This window comes from Cygnus atratus, chromosome 9, assembly GCF_013377495.2.
Source record: "Cygnus atratus isolate AKBS03 ecotype Queensland, Australia chromosome 9, CAtr_DNAZoo_HiC_assembly, whole genome shotgun sequence".
NCBI classification, from domain to species: Eukaryota; Metazoa; Chordata; class Aves; order Anseriformes; family Anatidae; genus Cygnus; species Cygnus atratus.
The window spans coordinates 11,561,102-11,582,797 of record NC_066370.1 but is presented as its reverse complement, the minus strand read 5'-3'; the positions used below and the strand labels follow the sequence as shown (position 1 = coordinate 11,582,797).

Here is a 21,696-nt window from a genome sequence, read left to right as displayed (position 1 = left end):
TGCCCCCCGAGCCCCGCAGCCCGCGGCAGGAGGAGAGGCAGCGGGGCGCTGCTCTGCCGTGTCTGCAGTGCTGGGGCCGGGCAGAGCACAGCCCACGGCGCGTTAATATTTGATGGGGGCATCAGGTGGCAGTGCCGGGCCCAGTCCTGCCACATCCCAGGAGCGCCTCTGGATCAGCAAGAGGCCGTACACACTCCTGTGTGCGCACAGCAACACCCATGGCTGCGGGCATGGCCCCATCGCTCTGCTAGTGGCAGATTTGGTGCTCGGCTCCGTTCCTGCCACTGCAAAGGGACGTTTTGGGGGATTGGGGGAGTATTTAGTAACACTAAATAAAGCCCGTGCTAATAAAGCCCATACCAAGGGCTGGCACCAGCAGGGAGGAGGCCTGGGCAGTGGGGCCCGCCGCACCGCCCGCACTTCTGTTACTGATATTCAGCAGTGTTTGCATTTCCTCACTCAACCTCCATCCATTATATATGGCCAGAATGTATCAGCAGAGCTCAGTTACACGAGGGAAATTCAATCGAGGGGTTGGAATAAAATCAAGAAGGAGGAGATCAAAGCCTTCAGATGGTAACTGCCCGGTGAGGATCCATTACAGGGCCCGCCTCATGCTCCCCACTGGGGCACGCTGATGCCCTGGGGACTGCGGCTCCGAGGGGACCGCTGCCGCCGGCCCTGTGCCACACATGCCCATGTCCACGGTGCCCACCCTGGTGGCCACCTGGACGCCTACAAACACGCACCCTTTGGCCAAATCTTTGACCCTGGATGGTTCAGGAAGTGCTGTCTGAACACACAAAACTCCCCCACCACATTTTTTCTGTAACATTCTCAAAGCAGCATTAATGTTCTAAATCACAGATTTTTCTGTTTATATAATTCAAACACGCTGTAAGGAAAGTTTTGAACGTGACATCTCAAGCTCCCTTTGACACCTGAAGGCAAAACCCCCGAGCCCAACCTCCTGCAGCTGCTGGCACCGAGTCCCTTGGGACCCCGTGACTCCCAGCCCAACCTTCCCAGTGGCACCCAGACCTCTCACAGCTCAACGCCCACCCCATCATTCCCCGTCCCTGCAGATACCTCTCGCGCTGTTAGCTCTGGGAAAACCCTTGTCTCGTCTCTGCTGGAGACCAGAAGCAGCTTCTAGATCTCAGTCTCCCTCACTGCTAAGGGACCCGATAACATTTTATGATGGTCAAACGCTGAATCATGAATAACAAGCTCAAAAAAGAACTGCTGAGATCAATCCCCACTACTTAACGTTTCTCTTGCTGCTCATTGACTCAAGATCTTAAGCCATACTCTTGTGATACTCTGCACTGGAGCCAGAGAAGGTCTGGTCCTTGCCTCCACAACTGCCCCATCCCATGCAAGCACAGCATAGGCCAACACCTTTTCAAGTCACTTGAGCGGCACCATCAGGAGCAGGTCCTGCAGCAGCTCTGTCCCACCACAAGAGGTGCTCCCTCGCTGAATTTCATCAGGCAGGAGCTGGAGTTCTCACAGCCAGCCCCCGTGATGCAAACCCATTCCTGATCCTGCCACGTCTGCGTCACCATGCAGATTACAGATGAAGGACCAGAAGGCTGAATCAGCAACCCCTTCTACCCCCACAGCACACTAACACGCGTTAAAAAAGCCCTCTGGAGCCACTGCCAGAGCAGAGGGACGCGCAGATCACTCAGCAATCACACCCAAAGACACAGCCATAAAAATAAAAGCTTTTTATTATTATTATTTTTTTTATATACCATTACAGGAACATCCGAGGAACATTCTCAACAGCACGGGCAGCTCCGCATCACCTGGGGGTGAGCGCAGGCGCCCAGCTCTGGGGTCTGCTGTCCTGCGTTCCTGAGCTGCCGCTGCTCTCGGGGCACGAGGTCCAGCTCCTCGCCCTCGGCACGGAGACCCCTGGCCCTCTGGGCATCACGGCGTCACCTTTTTGTAGGTGATGTGAAGGTGTTGGGTCATGGGCTGCGTAGTGGTTGCCATGGAGACGGTTTGCTCTAGCTTCCCATCAGAATTGAGCCTGAATTTTCTGGTAATCTGAAAAGGAGATAAGGAAAAACAATAATAAAATCAAGCAAACGGCATCTAAGGGTAAAAATCCTTAACTGTGCTTTATGCCTTTCTTTTGCTACGCTTAAGTTTTGCTGTCAATGTACCGCGGATGAAAGGCTACACTCACTGCAACCATACAAGAAAATGATGAGTAGCTTTTTCTCCTAGAGGGGGCGGCCCTTTCCAAAATATCAGGTCTAACCCCCAAGAACATCATCCCCAGAGCAACACAAGCAGGCAGCGTGCTGCCCGTAAGCAGGGCTGACTACATGCCTTTTTAGAGCATGGAAAATGAGCAAACACAACCGTCATTTCAAAAAGGAGCAAATAACTGTGGGCGTCCAACGTGCTTGTAATTAGCTGTCCTTTCAAAGCCCCTCGTGCCTGCTGACAAGTTGCTGTCATTGGGCTTTTGGCAGGAAACGCTGCGTCTTCCTTGGGGTATTGCCATACTGGTGGCACACCATGCAGCACAGAACTGTGCCTGTTGGTACAGGCGGATTACTTGGAGCAGGGAGATTATCTGAACGTCCATACCCTTGGGTGTTAGGTCTTGACTGGAGAGGGAGAGCGAGCCTTACACGAGCAGCACTATCACTGCATGTAAGGTAACAGTTCATCCCTGCTGGAGAATGAGGGATTCACACGGAGCAAAGACACGGCCATACATTATTGGAAATAAACCTACTGGAGTCTGTAACACACCAGATTTCACTTGTGATGAGTTCAAGCTCTACAGTGTGTTGGTAGGAAGGAAAAAAAATCACCTGTTGTCTTTGCTTAAATTTAAGCATTTTTAATTGAGGAAGGAAATCATTCAAACAGCAGGTTTGTGTGTGGCTTTGACGTTATATTCCCCACTTCAAGTTTTCTACTTGAGTGATGATGGGTTTCAGTGAGGATGTTTTGTGGGGTCAACAAACAGGAAGACTCTGCATTAAACAGATTAACTTCTGCTAAAATTAACTGCTGTGGCTGCAAATTAATTAGCAAAGTGGTGCCATGGCTGGTGCCACTGTGCTGGGAGAGGAAAGGTCTTGGCACTACCGCTACTGTTCCCTCGGTACAGACAGGCCAACACCTGTCTGTCGGGAGACGGGCACCCGGCTGGAGGCCCAGGGAGATGCCCTGTCCTGGTTGACATTTTCAAGGCAGCCTCCAAAAACCACACAGGCTCTCTGCAAGGCATTTAACTGCAACAGAGAACAGCTTTGTTCATGGTGTATGGTGAGGCTGGACTGGAGCCTTCTGACCTCGGGTCAGCCCAGGAAGCAGTGCTGTCCATCTGAGAGGGCTTGGCTGGCAACGTCTTCCTCATCCTTCCACCTGACAGGCTGCGAGTCTGCTTGTACTGCACTGAACCTCCAAAGGGACAACCTGTGGTTACCCTGTGGAGCTAGAAAACTTATGACCTGTGCAAGTAGATGCTGGAACCCAGGTTTCATCAGCTTCCAAACCGTTCAGGCCTGGGAATAGCACATGTTGTAAGCCTGCTCTTAGGTGTCTATGAAATAAAGGAGAGAAGTGGAACCACTATATTTAAACCTCAGCTCTTGCTTCAAAATAACACTCCAGTGTGTGGCTCCAGCTGCCCGACTCTGCAGAAGGACACTATAACAATACAGATGATGTAAAGGACACGGCAGCTCCCCGAGTGACAGCTGCTCTAAGAGGGCAGCCTGGCATGGCCCCCATACACAGTGATTTGGCCTTTCAAGTGATTTTGGCGTAGATTTGCTGCACATCATCCAAAAGATGAGTTTACAGTGCCTAGTTCCACTTGGTGCTTCCCATGCTGAACACAGTCCTGGGGATGAACAGAAACAAAGTCTTGGGGACAGCAGGATAACCTGCATGCATGATTAACTGGCAGTTACTTAAATGAGACTGATTTAGAAATTTCTAAAATGCAATGCATTACAAGCGAGAAGAAAGCAGAGACTGTTAGGAGCACAGTATAGTCAAAAAGCATCCCACGGATTCACAAAGCACTTTCAAAACAATAGCTGCCTCCCCATAAGGCTTCTGCCAAGTGGATATGCTTAAGTGTACACACATCAGTATTCCTACCAGTTCCCTTTCACCTTAAACAACAGCTAAAAAAGCAATTGCCTTTTTCAAAGAGCCGCATTCACATTAACATTGGAGTGGTTCATCCATCGGTGCTGAAAGAGGACTCTGCGCTTCTCTTTAAGACTGTGTTGAAAGTTGAATCAAAAGCGGAATTCATTCCTGCTGTTTTTCACAAAATGCCTCCATTTTACTGCAGTAACTTAGCCCAAGGACAACGGAATCCTCCCATTTCTTTCAGAAATAAAATTGAGTTGATTTTCCAGAAGAATTTTTTTGTTTTGTTTTGTTTTAAAGATAGCTTTGGCTGATTTAGTATTTGACTTGGAAAAATAGAGAGTATCCCATTTTCTAGATCTTCCTCAAACAGCTCTCTCACACATCTCCAGAGACTCAGAGCTTGCTGCAAAGTGACCTCAGCATATCGCCACACACCAGGAAGATTTGGTTTGAGGTAGTTTACCAAACTGGGTACGAGTGTTGGAAGCAGCAAGATAAACTTGTGTCAGAGGATGGGGATAACAGACAATGAGGGTGTGCTAACCCAGGCTAGCAGGAAGACACCAGATTTCCTGCTGCTCTAGACTTTCAGCTTGTCTTGAAGACATAGAAAGAAAAAGAGTTTTTTGCAAATGTGTTTATTTCCAGTGCAGGTCACTCCAGGGCTCTTCCAGAAGCTGTTGCCAGTCTGCATGCTCTAAGACAGCATCCAACCCCATTAATACATCTGTTCCTACACACGCAGCGTGCGCCTAATGCCAGTATCTAACACATCCCCTTCCGTTTCAGCAGCCAGTGCCTGCCAAGCACACAACTGGCGCTCCTGCTCACTTCAGAACACCTCGTCCTCATCAACCCATCCTCAGCTAACTCTGGCTGCAGCCACAGCTCAGCCTGTGTGCTGCATCAGGGCTGCTTCCTGAAGCAGGAAAAGACAAATAAAAGAATACAAAATGTACTCATCTTTAACAAGAATTTATTTCACAATGTGTGACCCTAGCTGACGGTTTCTGAAGGGCCCATTTTGACCCATTACCAGTAGCATATGGTTCTGATCTCCTGAACAAAAACCAAACAGCAAAGGAGGAAATCTCTGATGACTAATGGAATAGCCAGAATGGTCTGTCTCATAGGTGTGGAAGGCAGACCTGGAAAAGACCTGTGACTGAAGGATCTTGCAGGGCAGCAGGGCTGGGATCTACACCTGCAGAGTAGGCCCTTCCCAGTGGACTCGGTGCTACTATTTAGACAAGACTTTCCTATTCTCTTCCCTAAGGACCTGCTACTGCCCTTGCTGGAGACAGGATTCTGGGTAGGCTGGTCTGACTCAGCATGGGAGTTCTTATCTTAATGATTCCTTCTTGTCTTGTAATCTGTGAAGCAGCTTCTGAAAACTGTTACACAGAAAATAAGCAAGGATGCTGTGCAGTATTTCCAAGAAGACCTGAGGGTAATCTGTAATTAAAGCATTAATCGGCCTGTTCTCTCGACTAGACACCCTCTGGGGCTAGCAATATTATTTGAATGGCTAACCAAGTGTGAACTCACCTGCTCTACATGGGGCTTCTTGGCAAAGGAGATCCTGGCTATGGAGTGAGAAGCTATAGACAGCTCTTGTCCATTCACCTCCCCTTCTTCCACCTCCACAAGACCTGATAAGAAGCAAGGTCATAAACGCCAGGCTACAAAGGTTAATTAACAATGTCACAGTTATTAGGCTATATAACAGATGAAGAAGATTTTTATCTGACCTAGCACATATCAACAACTGTAAATCCATGCAACCTCAGAAACAATGCTGGAAGATCTAGCCAGACTTATACACTGTGCAATAGGTATTGCATTGCTCCTGGCAATTTTCCCTTCAGCACACGCTCTCTAGTTTTAGATCCTTATTTAACTGGGTTTAAAAGTTCTTTAGTTATAATATAATGTAGATGCAGTTCTCTCTCTCATTCAGTCCCTGTCAGGTGCACAATGAGTACCAAGGCAGTAATTCCGGACAGTGGGAGATTCTTCTAGTTTAGGAACTAAGAGGACCGCACTGAGATTACTCTTGGACACGGCAAAGGGAACAGGAGAGAAGCTACCCATTACAGTGCTGCAGCCAGGCAGGGTTTGTAATAGGAAACTTGTGGTATGAATCACATCAAGCACTCTGGGAAGGAGAGGTCGCATGGGAGGTTTACCACCACCACAGCCTCGCCTTGCCAGGGTCACAAGCTCTGCTCTGCACCACAGAATCAAACACAGTGAGTGTTAACATCAGTAACGACAATCTAAGTGGGACGTTGAACCTGACTGTGCTCAGAAATAGCGGCTGGCCAACTGCTATGCTAGCAATAGGAGGACTCCAGACAGATGAGCTCATGATGTGAGGCGTACACCCTCTCCGTTTCTACCACAGGGTCTACTGTGGCCAACTCACGGGAACAGTGGGAATGATGTGTCTTATCTGTACAAGTTCTCCTTTTCTCCCTGCAAAAAACACACTTGGATACCATGAAGGCAACAAGAATGCCAGTGGCCACTTATCACCTGCCATGATTAAGGGCCAGGCTGTAACTCTTGTCATGAATTGAGGGGTTCTTTTGTTTCAAAAAGCTTTAAAAAGTATAAATACCAACATACCATTTTAGGAAAGGATATCCCTCAAGTCTCCTTCATGAGTGATATTTTGATTTGCAGTCCTTTCCTGCCTGAGAAAGCTAGAAAGCCTTGCCGTCTGGGCAAAGCCATGTAGCCAGTCCTAGAAACACGGTGCTTTTGACTCAAGCTCATTAACAGCAGGATGGGGAGATGCTGCTCTTTGGTGCTGAGCCCACAGTGAAAATAAACAAAATGGAACAGTTAAAGAGGTCCAGTAATTTTCTAGAAGAATGATGAATGGCACCGCAGGACAAGGACCTCTTCTCTTCCCCAAAGATGCAGTACCTGTGTTCTGGGCGCTGATGAAGGCCACCTTATTAGTGTCAGGTTTGAGGCGGATGAACCCACATTCTCGGTGCATTGGTTTCCTGGTGTCTGGATGGAAGGCATTGAACCTGAGGGGAAATCAGAATACAAACATTGCTGTATTGTTGCACTGAAAACACAGGGTTTGGCCTGGTTTCATCTCAGAGAAAACTGTATTTTATTTAACCACGTGACTGCCTGCATTTGAAGAGTAAGAGACTGACAATACTTCATGGTTGGAAGACGTAAGCGTGTAAAAAGACAGTTCCTTTATGTGCACAGCTAGACCTCAGAGCTGGAAGTCATTATTTAAGTTCAGGCTTCCGATTTTCCACAGCTCCTGGGTCTCTCTAACTATTAGCTTAGAAACTCCCTTGGGTTACAGTAAGACATGTTGCTGATGCTGAAGCCATACTCTGCCGCAAATTTCCTTCTCTCAAACAAGTAGCTGGCCTTACAATATCATCTTTATTAAATTTTTTAAGGTCTGTCAGTTTTTTTCTTTGTACCTTACCTGCTGCAGGCAATAACACTGCAGACTTATTTCTTCCCATCTCGAAAAGAAAAAAAAATCAGCTTGGATGCTTGCTTACTCTTCATAATGCCTTACAGCTGTACATTTGGTCAGCCATATCACGGGCAATACCTACGTATTCTTACACACGATCATATATTGCGTTAGTGCTACAGCACTCCTGAGTCTACACAGGTAACTGAATTAAACCACACGGTGAGCTGAAGCAGTTATTTAGTGAAGAAACACCGAGAGCCAAAAAGCCCAAAGAAAGGGCTTCCTACGTGAAGTAAGAGGTACTGAATCACTCAAAGTCGCCATCTCCCAAAAGAAAACACAAAAGGAAACTAGAAGCAAGGAAGTAAGAGCACAGCACAGGCATGCCGTTACAGAATCTGGGTGCTTACAACCGCTTCTGGCTCCCGGGCATCCTCTGGGCACATAATTGCTCCTCCTGCTTGGCTGTCTCTCTATACATAGGATGTCTCCGCCTGACCACACGGTGACAAGGACCAGGAGTGACCGATACCAGCAGTGCAGGACTGCGGCTATGCTACGGACTGCCCTAGCATCCCAGCCTGCGTGCTCTGCACTTAGCGCGCTCTGCGGAGACATGCATCATGCTGAGACTGTCGAGAATCAAAGGGGGAATGAACTCCAGGCTGCTCTCAGTGCCTGGAGTGTCTGGGAGACGTGTGGCTTGTCTTGTAATGGTCTGGGGCACCGGTTGAGGAGCCAGGTCCCTCACCTCCGAGCCTGCCCATTTTCCCAAAGCTTCCCCGAGTTCAGCAGTTCTGAGCTGTATTTCCACAGCAGAAGAATCCAACTCAGACCAGCAAGTGACCCAAAAGCTGGCGTCGGGGCGTGCTGGGTATAGAGCACAACTGTCGGAGCCCTGTTTCTTTTGGCAACTGAACTAAAAATATCACGCCTTGCCAACAGCTCTGTCGCAACAAGCGACACACACCAGGAACGCAGGGTACCATTCACACAACGTCAGTATCTTGTAATTATTCCTTTCTCTGGTTCTCAAAGCAACAACCTTTCCATCTCAACCCTCCCAGCCAAAGGATAAGCACTGAACCGTTAGCTAACACGCCACTTCTCCTCCTCCAGATTTCGTATTTCTCTTCGAACAATTACTGGCAAACAAAGCAGTTAAGCTGTCTGCCTGATATCCAATACAACTTGTCAAACATTTAATTTTTCTCAATTTTTTCACGTCGGTGAAGACTGGGGACCACAGTTTAAAATGGACAAACCCTTTAGCTATGCCACTGTGCCTTCATTTATATCCGTTAAGTGTCAGCTTGACAAAACAGAGTGATGGTGGTTGTAGGGTAACACTATTACTCGAGGATTCATTTTGAATTAAACAGCCACCACCAGCAACAGGAACGGGGTCTTCTCTGGCCGTAAGGACAACATCTTTTGGCTAACCCATATGCACAGCATGTTGAAGTGGAAGGATCACTGACCTTTCAAAGACAGGCACTGAATTTGCCCAAACTATAGGGATGTTCGTGTTCAGGATGGGGCCGATCTCGTTGCTGATCCCAGCACCTTCCGTTGCTTCTCACTGTGTAACCCTCAAAAGCGGCAGGCCACAAGAATTGGATGTTGTGGCACGGTCACAGTCCTGACCCTCTACACATACGCGACAACACCAGAAGTGAGTTCACACCTCTGAAAAGCTCTGTGGAGTCGCATGGTATGTTTACGTTTAGGCCAGTGAACGGTCACTGATTGCAGGTGTGCAGCTCTGGGCAGAACACAACAGCACACCAATTTATCAGCAGTTTTAAAGGAAAACACCCCCCCCCCCCCCCCCAAAAAGCAGACCACCCAGCTACATGCTCGTCTCATTTGGTAGATGAAAACCAGTTTATTTTGCAACTGGAAAAGAAATGCAACCAACAAATCTCACTACAGCCACACCTGCTCCGACCCAAAAGCCGCTGCCAGCGCAGACAAACCTCGAGACTTACGAGAAGTTGAGCATGGGCTGCCCCACGTGAGAGATGTGCACTTCCTCCAGGTACTGGAACGGCTTCATCGTGGGGAAGGTGCCGTCCCCCGGGGGGTCTGAGAGCCAGGTGCCCAGCATCCAGGACAGGGGCTCCATCACAGGGTTCAGCTGGGGAGTCTCTGCGGAGGAAGAGGAAAGAATGAAGACATTTCGTGGGCCTGCTCTACAGCTTGCTGTTAACAGCTGGGTGGAGGAAGAACAGGAAACACCTCAGAAATGGTCCGACGCATCAGGAACGCTTTTCTCCAGAGCAAAGTCAGCTCCAAGGTGCAAGGAAAGTAAGTCTGTTTTCAGACCTGCTCGTGGCCTCCCCCAGGGCACTATTCCCGGCAGTGCCTTTCTGCCCCCTCTTTCCGGCACCGACTCGAAGGGAAAGTCCCCTCCCTTCAACACGCAGGGAAGAAGCCTGAAATCACAGAATCTCAGGGTAAAGAATGAAGCATGATAAACGATATCAGTGACAGATCTCCAGTGCTCTGGCCCTGATTTTTCTCAAGCACTAAGGACGGGCTGTTTCTGTTTGTTTTGGAGCCCAAGGAAATGAGTCCTCACTTCAGAGGAAAAAGAAAGTCAGGCAGCATCCATATTCAAAATCAAAGTTTATCTGTATTTTTTTTTTTAAGAGGTTAATAATGAGCTGTACTTTTATAAAAAGAGGTAGAGATAGCTCAGAAATTGCTCTGCTTAGCTGCTGGACTAAGGCTCACTGAAAGGTATTAAAAATACTGCTGTGCACATAAGTTAAAGCATAAAACAGAAGAGAAAGGTACTCCCATTTGTCACTGCATTTATTAAGAAGCAACCAAGGTCTGCTTCACAAAGCTAAAAGGCTCCTTCTTCAGTGAATCATTTTAGAAGAGCTTTGATAAGCAACAGTTTTGCATTTTGCTATGATTTCACACGGTGTGAGCTAGAAAAAAAAAGGGAGAGAAATTGAGACAGACATTTTGAAGTCATGTGAACAACAAAGCAGATCCTTTCCTACGATGTAAACAGGGAAAGTGATACAGCACCCACATGATCCTAGGAAGGACCTCTACAAATAGAGATGAGGGGGCCCACTGCAAAATCTAAACTGGCTCCATTATGCAGCTGAGTAAGTTCACTTAAAGCACGCCCTCCTCCCACTCGTGTGCTAAACGACAGGCAGTGGCAGGCCAGGGGCTAAGTGGGTGTTTTCCACGCCTAGTGATATCATCTCGTACAGGAATAAGCTACCTGTCTGGCTGGTCTAGAAGGCATGGACTCAGCTGCAAGGAGAAATGGTGCCCTAAACAAAAAATTGTCCAAGTTTCACTGTGCTCAAACCCAACCCAAAGGCAAAAAAAGACTGAGCAAGGAAGATTGGAGAGGTCACACTAGGATGCCAAAGTAGGGGAACAGATTTTTCACCAGTAAAAGACAGCCACTTTTATTCTTTATTCTCTCACAGCAAGTTTAAAGACAGAATGACAACTAGCGAGTCGTCAAGACGCTGCTGGTTTCTTTATCCTCATGTACTCTGCAAGCGAAGCAACCTGAGAAAACACGAGCTCTCACTACGAAACAAAGTCATAAAAATCTGCACCATCAAAGCAACCCCCTGCAAAGAGCACCCCGCGTGTTCGTGCAGGCACCGCCGGCTTACTGGGGGGTTCCTACAGACTGCACAGCAGCGGCAGCTACCGGGCTGTCCGTCACTGTCCCTACCTGTCCTGTCGGCAGCCCAAGCAACAGCACGCTATTTTGTGGTGCAGTGAATACAGTGACTTCAATACAGTGATTACCGGTAACTGAAGTTCAAAATTATTGCTATGAGAAACTAAATGCCTCTAGACTGCTTCTTAGGAACCACTTTTCCTTCCCGCTTGCAGTCTCAGAGCAGGCTTTGTGAGAGCACAGACAGCATCACCACCTTGTCCACCTGGTATTTGCCTTCACCTTGCAACCCGCACACGTCGTTTTTCCTTCCGAGCTTTCTGCAGGCCCTGAAGCCCCCCCACGGAAGGGAAGAGCAAAGTTTTGGAAAGGTCAGCGGAGACTGCAGCCTGTGCTGCTGCTGCCCTCTTCTGGGCCAGGAGATGGCAACAAAGCCTAGGACCAGGACAGCTTCCGTCCTCTGTGACAGAGCGCTTCATTTTCTCCTGCTTACCAACTGTGCTGTGGGAATAAGGACCAGAGAGAGACTCAGTGATGCACAGGGGAATAAGCACATCCTGATCACTTCCTATACGCTGCTGCTTCTTACCTTTGGCATCGGACTTCGGACTAAGTTCTGTTATCACCTCCGGCAGCCTTCTGTGCCAGAGAGCTGAACTGAAAGGGCAGAAAAGCAATAGCAGGGAGGCTGATGGGAGAAAGGCTGATTGAGGGCATCAGAAAAGAAAGGTGATCGAAAAAAAAATTGCTTCTTATGTCACGGTTAAGTAAACATAAGACCATTGTAGCAATAAATAATTTTACAGAGGAAAGTGGAAAACATCTGTCTACTGAGCTGCTTTGTTTGTAACACAGACTCGGAGATGCGGTCTCTGTCAAGAGGAATTTCACTCAAGGAGGAGCGTGCAAATTCTTCTTTAACAATCTGCATTCATGGCTCACTTTTACAAACACGTTTTAAGCCACAGTAGTAGGCAAGTGCCTGAGAATAACAAGAAATACGAACCACCTCTGGGAACTTGCACTGCAAGACACGCTGTCCTCCCTTCTACACATTTAAAGCCTCGGATAGTGTCCTTGCAAGACTGATGAAGGAAATCTTGGTCTTTTTGCGTCCACGTGCACAGTTTCTTTTTTGCGTAATAACAAGTAAGCTCACACTACAGCCTCTTCCTTAATAAGGACCTTCATGGTGTCACTCTCCCCTACCAAATTATACGTTTTCTTGAAGCTCTTCCCAGCACCTCGAGACCTCTGCTCCTCTACAAAACCCAAATGAAGTCGACCGCCACGTTTAAAAGTTGTGGTAACAGCTTGGGAGACAAAAACCACAGCAACGTGATCAGCAACATGATCACCTAGATCTCGTTTCTTCAGGAAGCTGTTCAGGCCACACTTTCCCCCGAGACCGCCGTGCCCAGGTCCTGGGGACACAAGTCAGCTCTGCTTCACCTTCTGACCTCGCTGCATCCCTCCGGCCTTGCGGATGGGTTGTTTCCACTTCCTTCCCATTCACAGGGGTTTAGAAGTCAAATCTGTCCCTGCACGGCAATGAAGTCAGGCTGTAACTGGCTGCCCACGCTCTGCAGCGAGGGACGATGCGGTCTCCCTGCCGCGAGATGAACCGGACAAAGCAGACGAGCGATCCCCCAGGCCATGTCTACGCAGGCCTCAGCCAGCGTGGCTCTGCAGTGTGATCCCTGGCACACAAAGCTATGCTGGCACAAATCCCTGTGCGGTTTTATCAGCAAAACTGCAGAGTGAGCAGCCAGTTGGCTGCTAATGAGACAGCTAACCTGTTTCTCCTAAGCTGGGGAATACTTGCTGCATGAAACTTCAGCGAAAAGAAAAGAAAATCTCACACTGCACCTTCCGTCTTCAAGGTGTGGGGACTACAGCCAGCAGCTGGGCAGCTTCCTGCAGCCCTTTCTTCATCTGAGACGCTTACTAGATTTAAACCATCGTCAGCAACATTCCAGTAATTAAGGAGCGGCCTTGTTCTGTGCACTTTTTGCCCAATTAGGTACAGAAGGTGGCTTTATTCCCTGCTGCCCCTCTCCAGCATTGTACCCCTTACACTTGATGCTCTCTCCCAGCGAACCAGTAAAGCACTCCTAGCGCTGACGTGCTCTAACTCCATCCCTGCTCTGAGGGGGGAAATGTGATTACACTCACAAATTTGCATCTTATGCCCTCTATTAGTAATTAATTTCATAACCAAGCGCCAATTTGTTACTGCCTCTGTGGTAAAACGTTACAGTGTCTGCAGTCACTACCAGACTTCTCCTGCACTACAAAACACAGAGAAAACAAATCCTTAAAATTACATACTGTTATGGGAAACCCAAACATCCTAAAGTAAGTTTACCTCAATGTATGTTATACTTTCTTTCAAGTTTTCCTTAGTTAGCATTTTCATTGCTTCCTAGTCACAAGCTATTGTATTTGTGTGTGGGTTTTTTTTGTGTGCGTGTGAGTCACTGCCCACTGACTTCAGAAATAAATGCTTAATCCACAAGCTGAACAGGCCATTAGGGAAAAAAAAAAAAAACACAACAGAAAAGAAAGCAGACCACTCCACAGGAAAAAAAAAAAATGCAGAAAACAGCAAAGCAACAGGTCTTGCTTCCCCCCTTCCAACCTCCTTTCTCTCCATGGGGACAGTGGAAGGGCCATCTCCTGATGAACCCGGTCCTGAAGACAGAATTCCTACAAGGAAAATTTCTACCCTGAATCCATCCGACAGCCACAATCTTGTAGTCACTATTCCCAAAGCATGCTCCTGTGAAAGAGTGAACCTAAAAACCTAGACAGCCTAAGAGATAATATTGTTTAGGTTTAGCTAATCAGCATTTGAAAAGATAACGCAGCTGATAATCTCACAGATCATAGACCTTGAGACACACACACACAGAAGTGCAATCACTTGTCCCAAGTCACTCAGCTTGACGGGGATTTCTAAAACCAACGCAATTACCTGCACGAGGCAGGAGAGGAGGGGAGCTCGCTGTGTGTCCAGCTGGTCCCCGCTGCTCCAGCGATGCTCGAGGCAGCTCACCTCTGTCATGGAATCACAGAATATCCCAAGCTGGAAGGCACTCACCAGGACCACCGAGTCCAACTCCTGGCTCCACACAGAACCACCCAAAAATCAAACCCTATGTCCGACAGCCTTGGACAAATGCTTCTTGAACTCTGGCAGGCTCGGTGCTGTGACCACTGCCCCGGGGAGCCTGTCCCAGTGCCCGACCACCTCTGGGTGCAGAACCTTTCCCTAACCCCCAGCCTGACCCTCCCCTGTCCCAGCTCCATGCCATTCCCTCGGGTCCTGTCGCTGTCCCCAGAGAGCAGAGCTCAGCGCCTGCCCCTCCGCTCCCCTCGTGAGGGAGCTGCAGGCCGCCATGAGGCCTCCCCTCAGCCTGCTCTGCGCCAGGCTGAACAAACCGAGGGACCTCAGCCACTCCTCATGTGTCTTCTCCTCTGAACCCTTCACCATCTTTGTAGCCCTCCTCTGGACACTCTCTAACAGCTCTATATCCTTCTTATATTGTGGCACCCCAAACAGCACACAGCACTCGAGGTGAGGCTGCGTCAGGCAGCGCAGAGCAGGACGATCGATCCCTTCCGATCCCTTCCCTCTGCCTGCCGGCAGGGCTGTGCCTGAGGCACTGCAGAGTACGGTTGGCCCTTTTGCCTGCCAGGGCTCATTTTCACCTTGCTATTGACCAGAACCCCCAGATCTCTTTCTGCGGGGCCGCCCTCCAGCCTCTCGTCCCCCAGTCTGTACGTACAGCCAGGGTTGCCCCTTCCCAGGCGCAGAATCCAGCACTTGCTCCCTTCGTATTACTGGTGATTGCTCAGCCCTCTCATTTGTCCACATCTCTCTGCAAGGCCTCTCTATCCTCAATGGAGTCAACCAGTTGTCAGAACTTAGTGTTGTCCGCACACGAAGTATACCTTCAAGTCCTGTACCCAAGTCCATTTATGAAGACATGAAAGAGAACTGGCCCCAAATCGGAGCCATGCGGAACCCCACTGGTGACTGGAGCCTGTCAGCCCCAGGGCAGCACGTGCACGGGCTGCAGGTGCTGAAAATCCTCACCCAGCCTCTCTCCTGACACCTTGTCACAGATTTGGCCCCACTCTTAACCTCCGTGCTCATATTCCTGCTCCTTATCTCACTCTTTGCTTACTTTATCCTTCCATCTTTGTAACGCTTTATTGACCAACCCTCTGTCCCAGCCATTCCCATCCATTTCTCCAGGTAGATAAGGCAGAAGAGCTGCGATCAGCACCTGCCATTCCAGAATAAATGTATTTTTCTTGTTCTCGCACCCCCTCACATCTCTTCCCACTGACGCTGAGGAACATAGCTTTACGACTTGTTTCTGCAAAACAAGCAAAAGTCTCTTGCCACCTTGGTGGAAAACGCTTCCACTGAAGAGGCACCGGGTCTCCAGTTCCGCACAAAACCACGTTTAATGTTCAGGTCCTCCTGCCTGTGTTCCCAAAGCTCACCAATTATCCTTCATCCACACGCAGAAAGCATTATAAACAACTGCACTTCTATGAGGTTTTGTACAAATACTAAGAAACAAATCTAAACTGGAAAGAAACATTTCCAATGGCTACTTAGCAAAATTCTGATTGTTTTCCACATGGACCCATTTTGCAAGTCTCCTGCCTTTAACATGACCTTCATGAAAGCAGACATGGAGTTTGGAACGGGCTCCACGTAAGCTCAGAATGCTGAATTTGAACAACTCTACCTCTCTGATAAATGCATGTACTTTAAGCACACTGAATCCTACCTGCGTTTGCTCCACTGCTGGCCATAGCGTGCAGAGTTATTTTCCTATCGCTTGGTCTAGCTCTCTAATCACCTTTGCTCACCAGAAAGGGTTCTGCACTTGGTTGATAAGATGGCTATAAGGGAAGTGATCTCACGATGAGGTAAGAAAGTTATCCTAGAGCCTGCTGGGAGATGTAGTTTTACAAAAGGATCGAACACCAGGGCGTTAAGGCAACATGACCTTGTGAAAGCAGCATCTTCGTTTTGGCTTCAGGAACATGATGCAACCAACAGAGCTGAGAAGGCTTCCAGCAGAACTAGCTGGTTAGATGCTATGTGAGCTGAACCGGAGCACACTGAATTGCCTCCCCTTCCCTTGCAGTCCATGTTCTTCCCAGCTCACCTTCCCCAGGACATTGGGGCTGTATTTCTTTGCTCACTCTCTCCCTAATTTCTCCTAGTGCATCCTCTTGTTCTGTGGAAGATGTGTCTAATCTTGCTCTGCCTGGTGCAGCATGTCCAGCCATGCTCTGTCAAAAACATTTCTCAGCCACTGGCCTGCAGACACCAGAGGTGGCCCACGAAACAGAAGGAAACGTGTTCCTACCAAACAAGCAAGCAAATTCAAAGTTTAGCACAGAAAGCGTCACTACAGCAGCCGTGCAGAAAACCCAGGGGTTTTCCTAAAACAAGTTAGTTGATCTCCCTGCTACGAAAGGCTGGGAAAGGCCACATTTGTGCACTGTGACGGCCTGAGCGTGCTGTGAGGCCAACTCACCCGGACTGAGTCACCAGTCCTCAAGCGCGGCTGGCAGGGACCGCGTGTACAGCAGCCTGCAGAAATCTGCTCTTTCCAGATGGCTGTCATTTGGGTGCAGCCAGCAGAAACCTCCTTGTGCAGCTGGAGGAGCATTTCAGCCGAGAACGATGGGCACGAGGAGCTGCCCGACCGGCGAGATGCCAGGCGAGAAGCACGTGGCAGGAACCACAGGGCCTCTTTGCAGCCAGCAGCATCGCCGTGGGGTAACACCTAGGGCATCACTGCTCTGCTGTGCGCTAGGGCATCCCGTTCTCTGCCTTTCCAGACAAAAAACGTGGCTGTCCGGTCTGATACGCTCATAGCTTGAGGCTGTAAGCCATCCGAACATGCAGGGGACCATCAGAAAACCTTAAAAACACAACGCTTGCTAAACAGATCCACGAGACAGATCACACCAGCTGCCCGGTAAGCCCAGCACGCAGTCCATACAAGAGCAGCACACGACGCTTTTAAGAGGGCTTCGCACTGAGACCAGGCAGCGCAGGTGGGCCCAAAGCACATCCCTCTGCTCCGAATTTCGTGCACGCAGCCGGACATCGGGCAGCAGCGGGGAGGACAGCTGGCAGCACGCTGGAGTCAGGACGTAAACAGGTAGCAACCTGCCAAGTCAGCCCAGTCGCGTACCTTCCTTACGCTCCCCATCCCCAAGGCACCGGCTTTAGAAAAAAAAGAAATTGCAGGCTCAGGTTTATAGCTATTAACATCACCTCATCTACGCACCGTATGATTTAGGACAACTGAAATGTAGCTACTAATAAAGACTATAATTATTATTAACCTAATACCTGTTACCTCCGTTTCTGTGAATACCAAAAAGGCCTCTTCAATTCAGTTTTGCATCAGAGTACAATTTAGTGTCTGCGCATAAAACAGGCTCTGCCCAGCAGCAGTCAGCTGCGCTTAATCAGGTATTTTGACTGCCATAAACTATTACTAAGAGCACAAGAAAAAAACAATGCAAAGCAGAAGAGCACCAAGATGAAATTAAAACAAAAGATGGCCAGCCCCTAACAAACCCTTGGAAAAGTCACCAGCAGAATGGTTCCCTAAGAACTTCTCATCGCCTAGAGCTAGTCACCAAAATGATTTGATTTTCTCACGTTGGTCTCTAGTTTTGTTGATAAGAGATAGCAGAATGGGTAACAAGTTGATCACTTCATTAAAAAAAATTGACATTTCACCTTATAAAACTGAAGACGCAATTCCTATGTTCTTACAAAATTCTTACTGTGTCATTCGCATGTTCTCATACATGTACACATTAGAACATCTGCCTCAAGAAAGAAAACAAAATCACAGTACTTCCTAGAAAAAAAAAGAAAACCAACATTCAGGACGCCCTCCTTGCAACCAGCATCTCCTTGCAGGCATTTCAACATTGCTAGACACCTTTTTTATATCCCTCTATAGGTATACTTATGAACGATAATTACGGAACCCTAATTTTGTATTTAGTCATTTCCTTTAGTCTGACACCAAAACAGTATAGAACTGTAGACAGGAAGGCACAAATAAGAAGACCACGTTGATTTCCCACTGCAGTGAAAAAACCTTTTCCCCCTCTACCCAAATCAAAGCATGAGCTTTCCACTGGAAAATTACAAACACGTGGAGAGAGTAGCGCTGGGTATCAGCCTGCGAGAACTTTGCTGGGGTTTATTTTCCTGCGCTCGAGTGAGGAAATAGGCCATGCTGTAGGAGTCTGGAGAGCGCGTCTGCCTACGCCAGGATCACGTTTCTAACCATGCCTACTACCACGCGGCTTCAGAAAACAAGGAAGAACCTCACAACGGATGCAGAGGGGAGAATTACCTTGGCAAGAGTTTCCAACACACCTAGCCATCTTTGGGAAGCTGCTTCAAGAAAGCTCTGGGTCACGCATCCTTCACAAAGTAACCCTACGCAGCCACACAAACACCAAATACCATTAAAGCCTTCTAGGCTTTTCCCCAGATTATACCTAGCAACTGGAGTCACTGTGCAAAAGTTTTGTCATTGTTCTAAAGATTTGGATTAAATCACTCTTCTTGCAATAGAAAGGGGTAAGGCCTGATCTGACTTCTCGGTAACAGAATTTCACGCCATCTCATCGCTCTTTGAGCTCCCCTGTATTTTCAGGTGTTTCACTTATTTATTTTACTGATAGAGAAGTCATTTCCTATCTCTTCGCACTCTATTATCTGTTTCCTGACTTCTGCCTTCTGAGGGAGGAAATTATCAAACTGAACGCAGTATTTCAGTCAAGAAGAACGTTGTCAACATGTACGATGACAGTTGTATCTGAGACCTACTACCTCACTTGGATTTCTTGTATCCCAAGTACTGAGTACAGTACACGAAATCCAAGATCAGAAGCACTTCTTACATCACTAGAGAAGACTACAACAGCTTTTCCCAAATACCTTCTGTTCATGACAGCTCATTAAGACACAGAAAAATTTCAGACACACTCCAAATCGTGTCACAGATGAACAAGCTAAAATAATCCAGGAAGAAAAAAAAATTCATCACAGGAGTTGTCCTCCACACCATAACCTAACTTTGTGCCCCATCACCTCGGAAAGCTATACAGAAACAACGCGCGCTATTTGCAACTTCGAGGAGGCAAAGTTTGGAGAGCGCAGCAGTGACTTCTACCAAACAGCCAACACTGTCAGGGAAAAAAAACAACCAACCAACCACAGCAGGCTTGTGGAATACAAGAAATAGCTCACATGCCCAAAAACCTGTCCAATTCTTTCACTTGCATCCCTTGGCCTAGCATGAGCTACTACTTCCCTTTCCAAAAACATACCTTCTCCTGTCTTTAACTCACTGCATTGCTATTACCTCTAACTTAAACAGCCTCTTACTGTTAAGAAAATGATGAATTCTGCCTGAATGCAAAGACGCTGTAAATACTGACCACAGTCCTGGGATAGCAGGCTGTTCAAGTAAGGGAAACTGATCCTCTTCAGCTCATCTAGCTTCTCCTTCAGCTTCCTGACTTGACTGTCTGAGCGGCTGATCCTCTGCCTCAGAAGTTTCAGCTCTCCGTTCTTCTTCTCCACCTGTTCACGCAAGCAGCACACCTGACTTTTGCTTTGCCTGGAGGAGAAACAGTACGAGTGGAGGGAGTCAATGAGCTTGCAGGCTCCCGAGGCCGACATGATGACCTCGTTGATCGACATTGGGTTGGCATCCGTGTCCCCCTTCTGTCCCACCACAGCTTCAGCTGCAGGCTGAGGGGTCAGGTCTGCTGGGGATGCCGACAAACTCTGGGAAGGTTTCTGAGGGGTTGCAGTGAGGGATGAAGTAGGGGAGTCTTCTGTGACAGTCTTATCTTGTCCCATGAGATTGCTACTGCAGCTTGGTTCCACATCCCTCTTTGGCCTTTTCCTTTCTAGCTGCTCTTTTGGGAAAGATGGCCTCTCTCTGGCATGCTTGGAGGAAAAGCTGTAAGAATGAAGGGAGCCGATGAACTTGCAAGCACCAGAGGCAGGAGGCGTGAAGTCATCCACCGATATGCCACTCCTGTCTGCTATCCAACTCCCCGTCCAGGTGGTTTTAGGACAGTCCTCCACAGAAGATCTGTCAGACTTTTTCTGAGGTCCAGGCTTTGCAACTAAATTATCCCCTAACGTCCTCCTCCGAGGGCCTTCCAGCTGGCTGTGGAGATCCTCTTCCTCCTCGGACATCGACTCGATATCCTCTTGCAAAGTCGCCTCCTCCATCTCGTTCGTCCCTTGCATTACCATAAAGTCCTGGTCAGAAGATGAGGTCCTCTGAACTACCTCACGGCCTCCTTCCCTTGGGTCCTCTCCATCCTGCAGCGGTACCTGGCTTGCTATTTTTCTCTGCTTCTGACATAATCCAGGTTGTCGCGTTTTTTCTCCGCAAGCTGGAAGATGGTAGGGACGGCAGTGGGCTTCAGCAACCGGTGCTGGTCTTCCAGCCGCTTTGAGAAGCTGTCTTTGGTGAAGTGCTCGCTGCAGAGGAAGGAATACTTGGTGGGGGTCCAGTTGTCTCTCTGAACAGCTTTTAGCCACTGGATCAGGCGCTTTGAGTCCTTCAGAGGGAATCTAAAATCGGGAAGAACAAACACACGAACATAAGGGGCGAAAGCTGCGACCACAAAGACGAACGCTCCCAAGTTTTGGCCGTTCCCCCGAAAGTTGTGACTCGGCAGGTCGGGCTGGGCGGTGGGCCGAGCCGCCTGACCTTCGTCTCCCCCGCTGTGGGCACAGCCCCGCGGCTCGGGGCAGGCTCGGGGGGCCGGGGGGCCGCTGCCAGCCGGCTGCGCCGCACAACAAAGAGCCGCCGGGGCTCGGCCGGCCGCCGCTGTCCCGCCGCCGGCTGCGGGAGCGCCCAGGGCGCCGTGCGGCCGGCCCCGGAGCCCGGCCGGAGCCCGAGCGGAGCCCGGAGCGTGGCGGAGCCGCCCCCCGCCCCCGGCCCGGGCACCGCCGCCCCCGGCTCCTCGGCACCTGCGGGGCCGCGGGCTCACCTGTGGAAGGAGACGGCGCCCCGGTGCGCCTTCCCCTGCCGGTTGGAGCAGTTGGCGGCGGCGCAGCAGATCACCATCTCCGGCCGGCGGCCGGGCCCGCCCCGGCCTTCCTCCTCCTCCTCCTCCTCCACCTCCTCCTCCCGCCCCCCGCCGGCCCGGCCCGGCCGCCGCCAGCCGTACAGCAAGATGGCGGAGCCAGGTCACCCCTCCGCCCTGGGGAACGGGGCTCCGTACGGCGCCGCCGGCAGCCACCGGCATGGCAGCCACCGGCATGGCGGCCGCCGTGTGGCCGCCGCCATTTTGGCCGAGGGGCCGTCGAACG

The 21,696-nt window shown here is 49.3% G+C and overlaps 1 protein-coding gene across 1 annotated transcript; it reads right to left on the bottom strand.

The window, feature by feature from the left end:
* Nucleotides 1-1,728: 1,728 nt before the first annotated feature.
* On the bottom strand, nucleotides 1,729-21,529 carry THAP4 (THAP domain containing 4). The gene is given in 7 exon segments (XM_035544523.2): nucleotides 1,729-2,058; nucleotides 5,692-5,795; nucleotides 7,078-7,187; nucleotides 9,601-9,760; nucleotides 19,797-20,729; nucleotides 20,732-20,952; nucleotides 21,375-21,529. Coding segments are annotated over 7 exon segments (1,725 nt in total). The 5' UTR covers nucleotides 21,452-21,529; the 3' UTR covers nucleotides 1,729-1,938.
* Nucleotides 21,530-21,696: the final 167 nt, after the last annotated feature.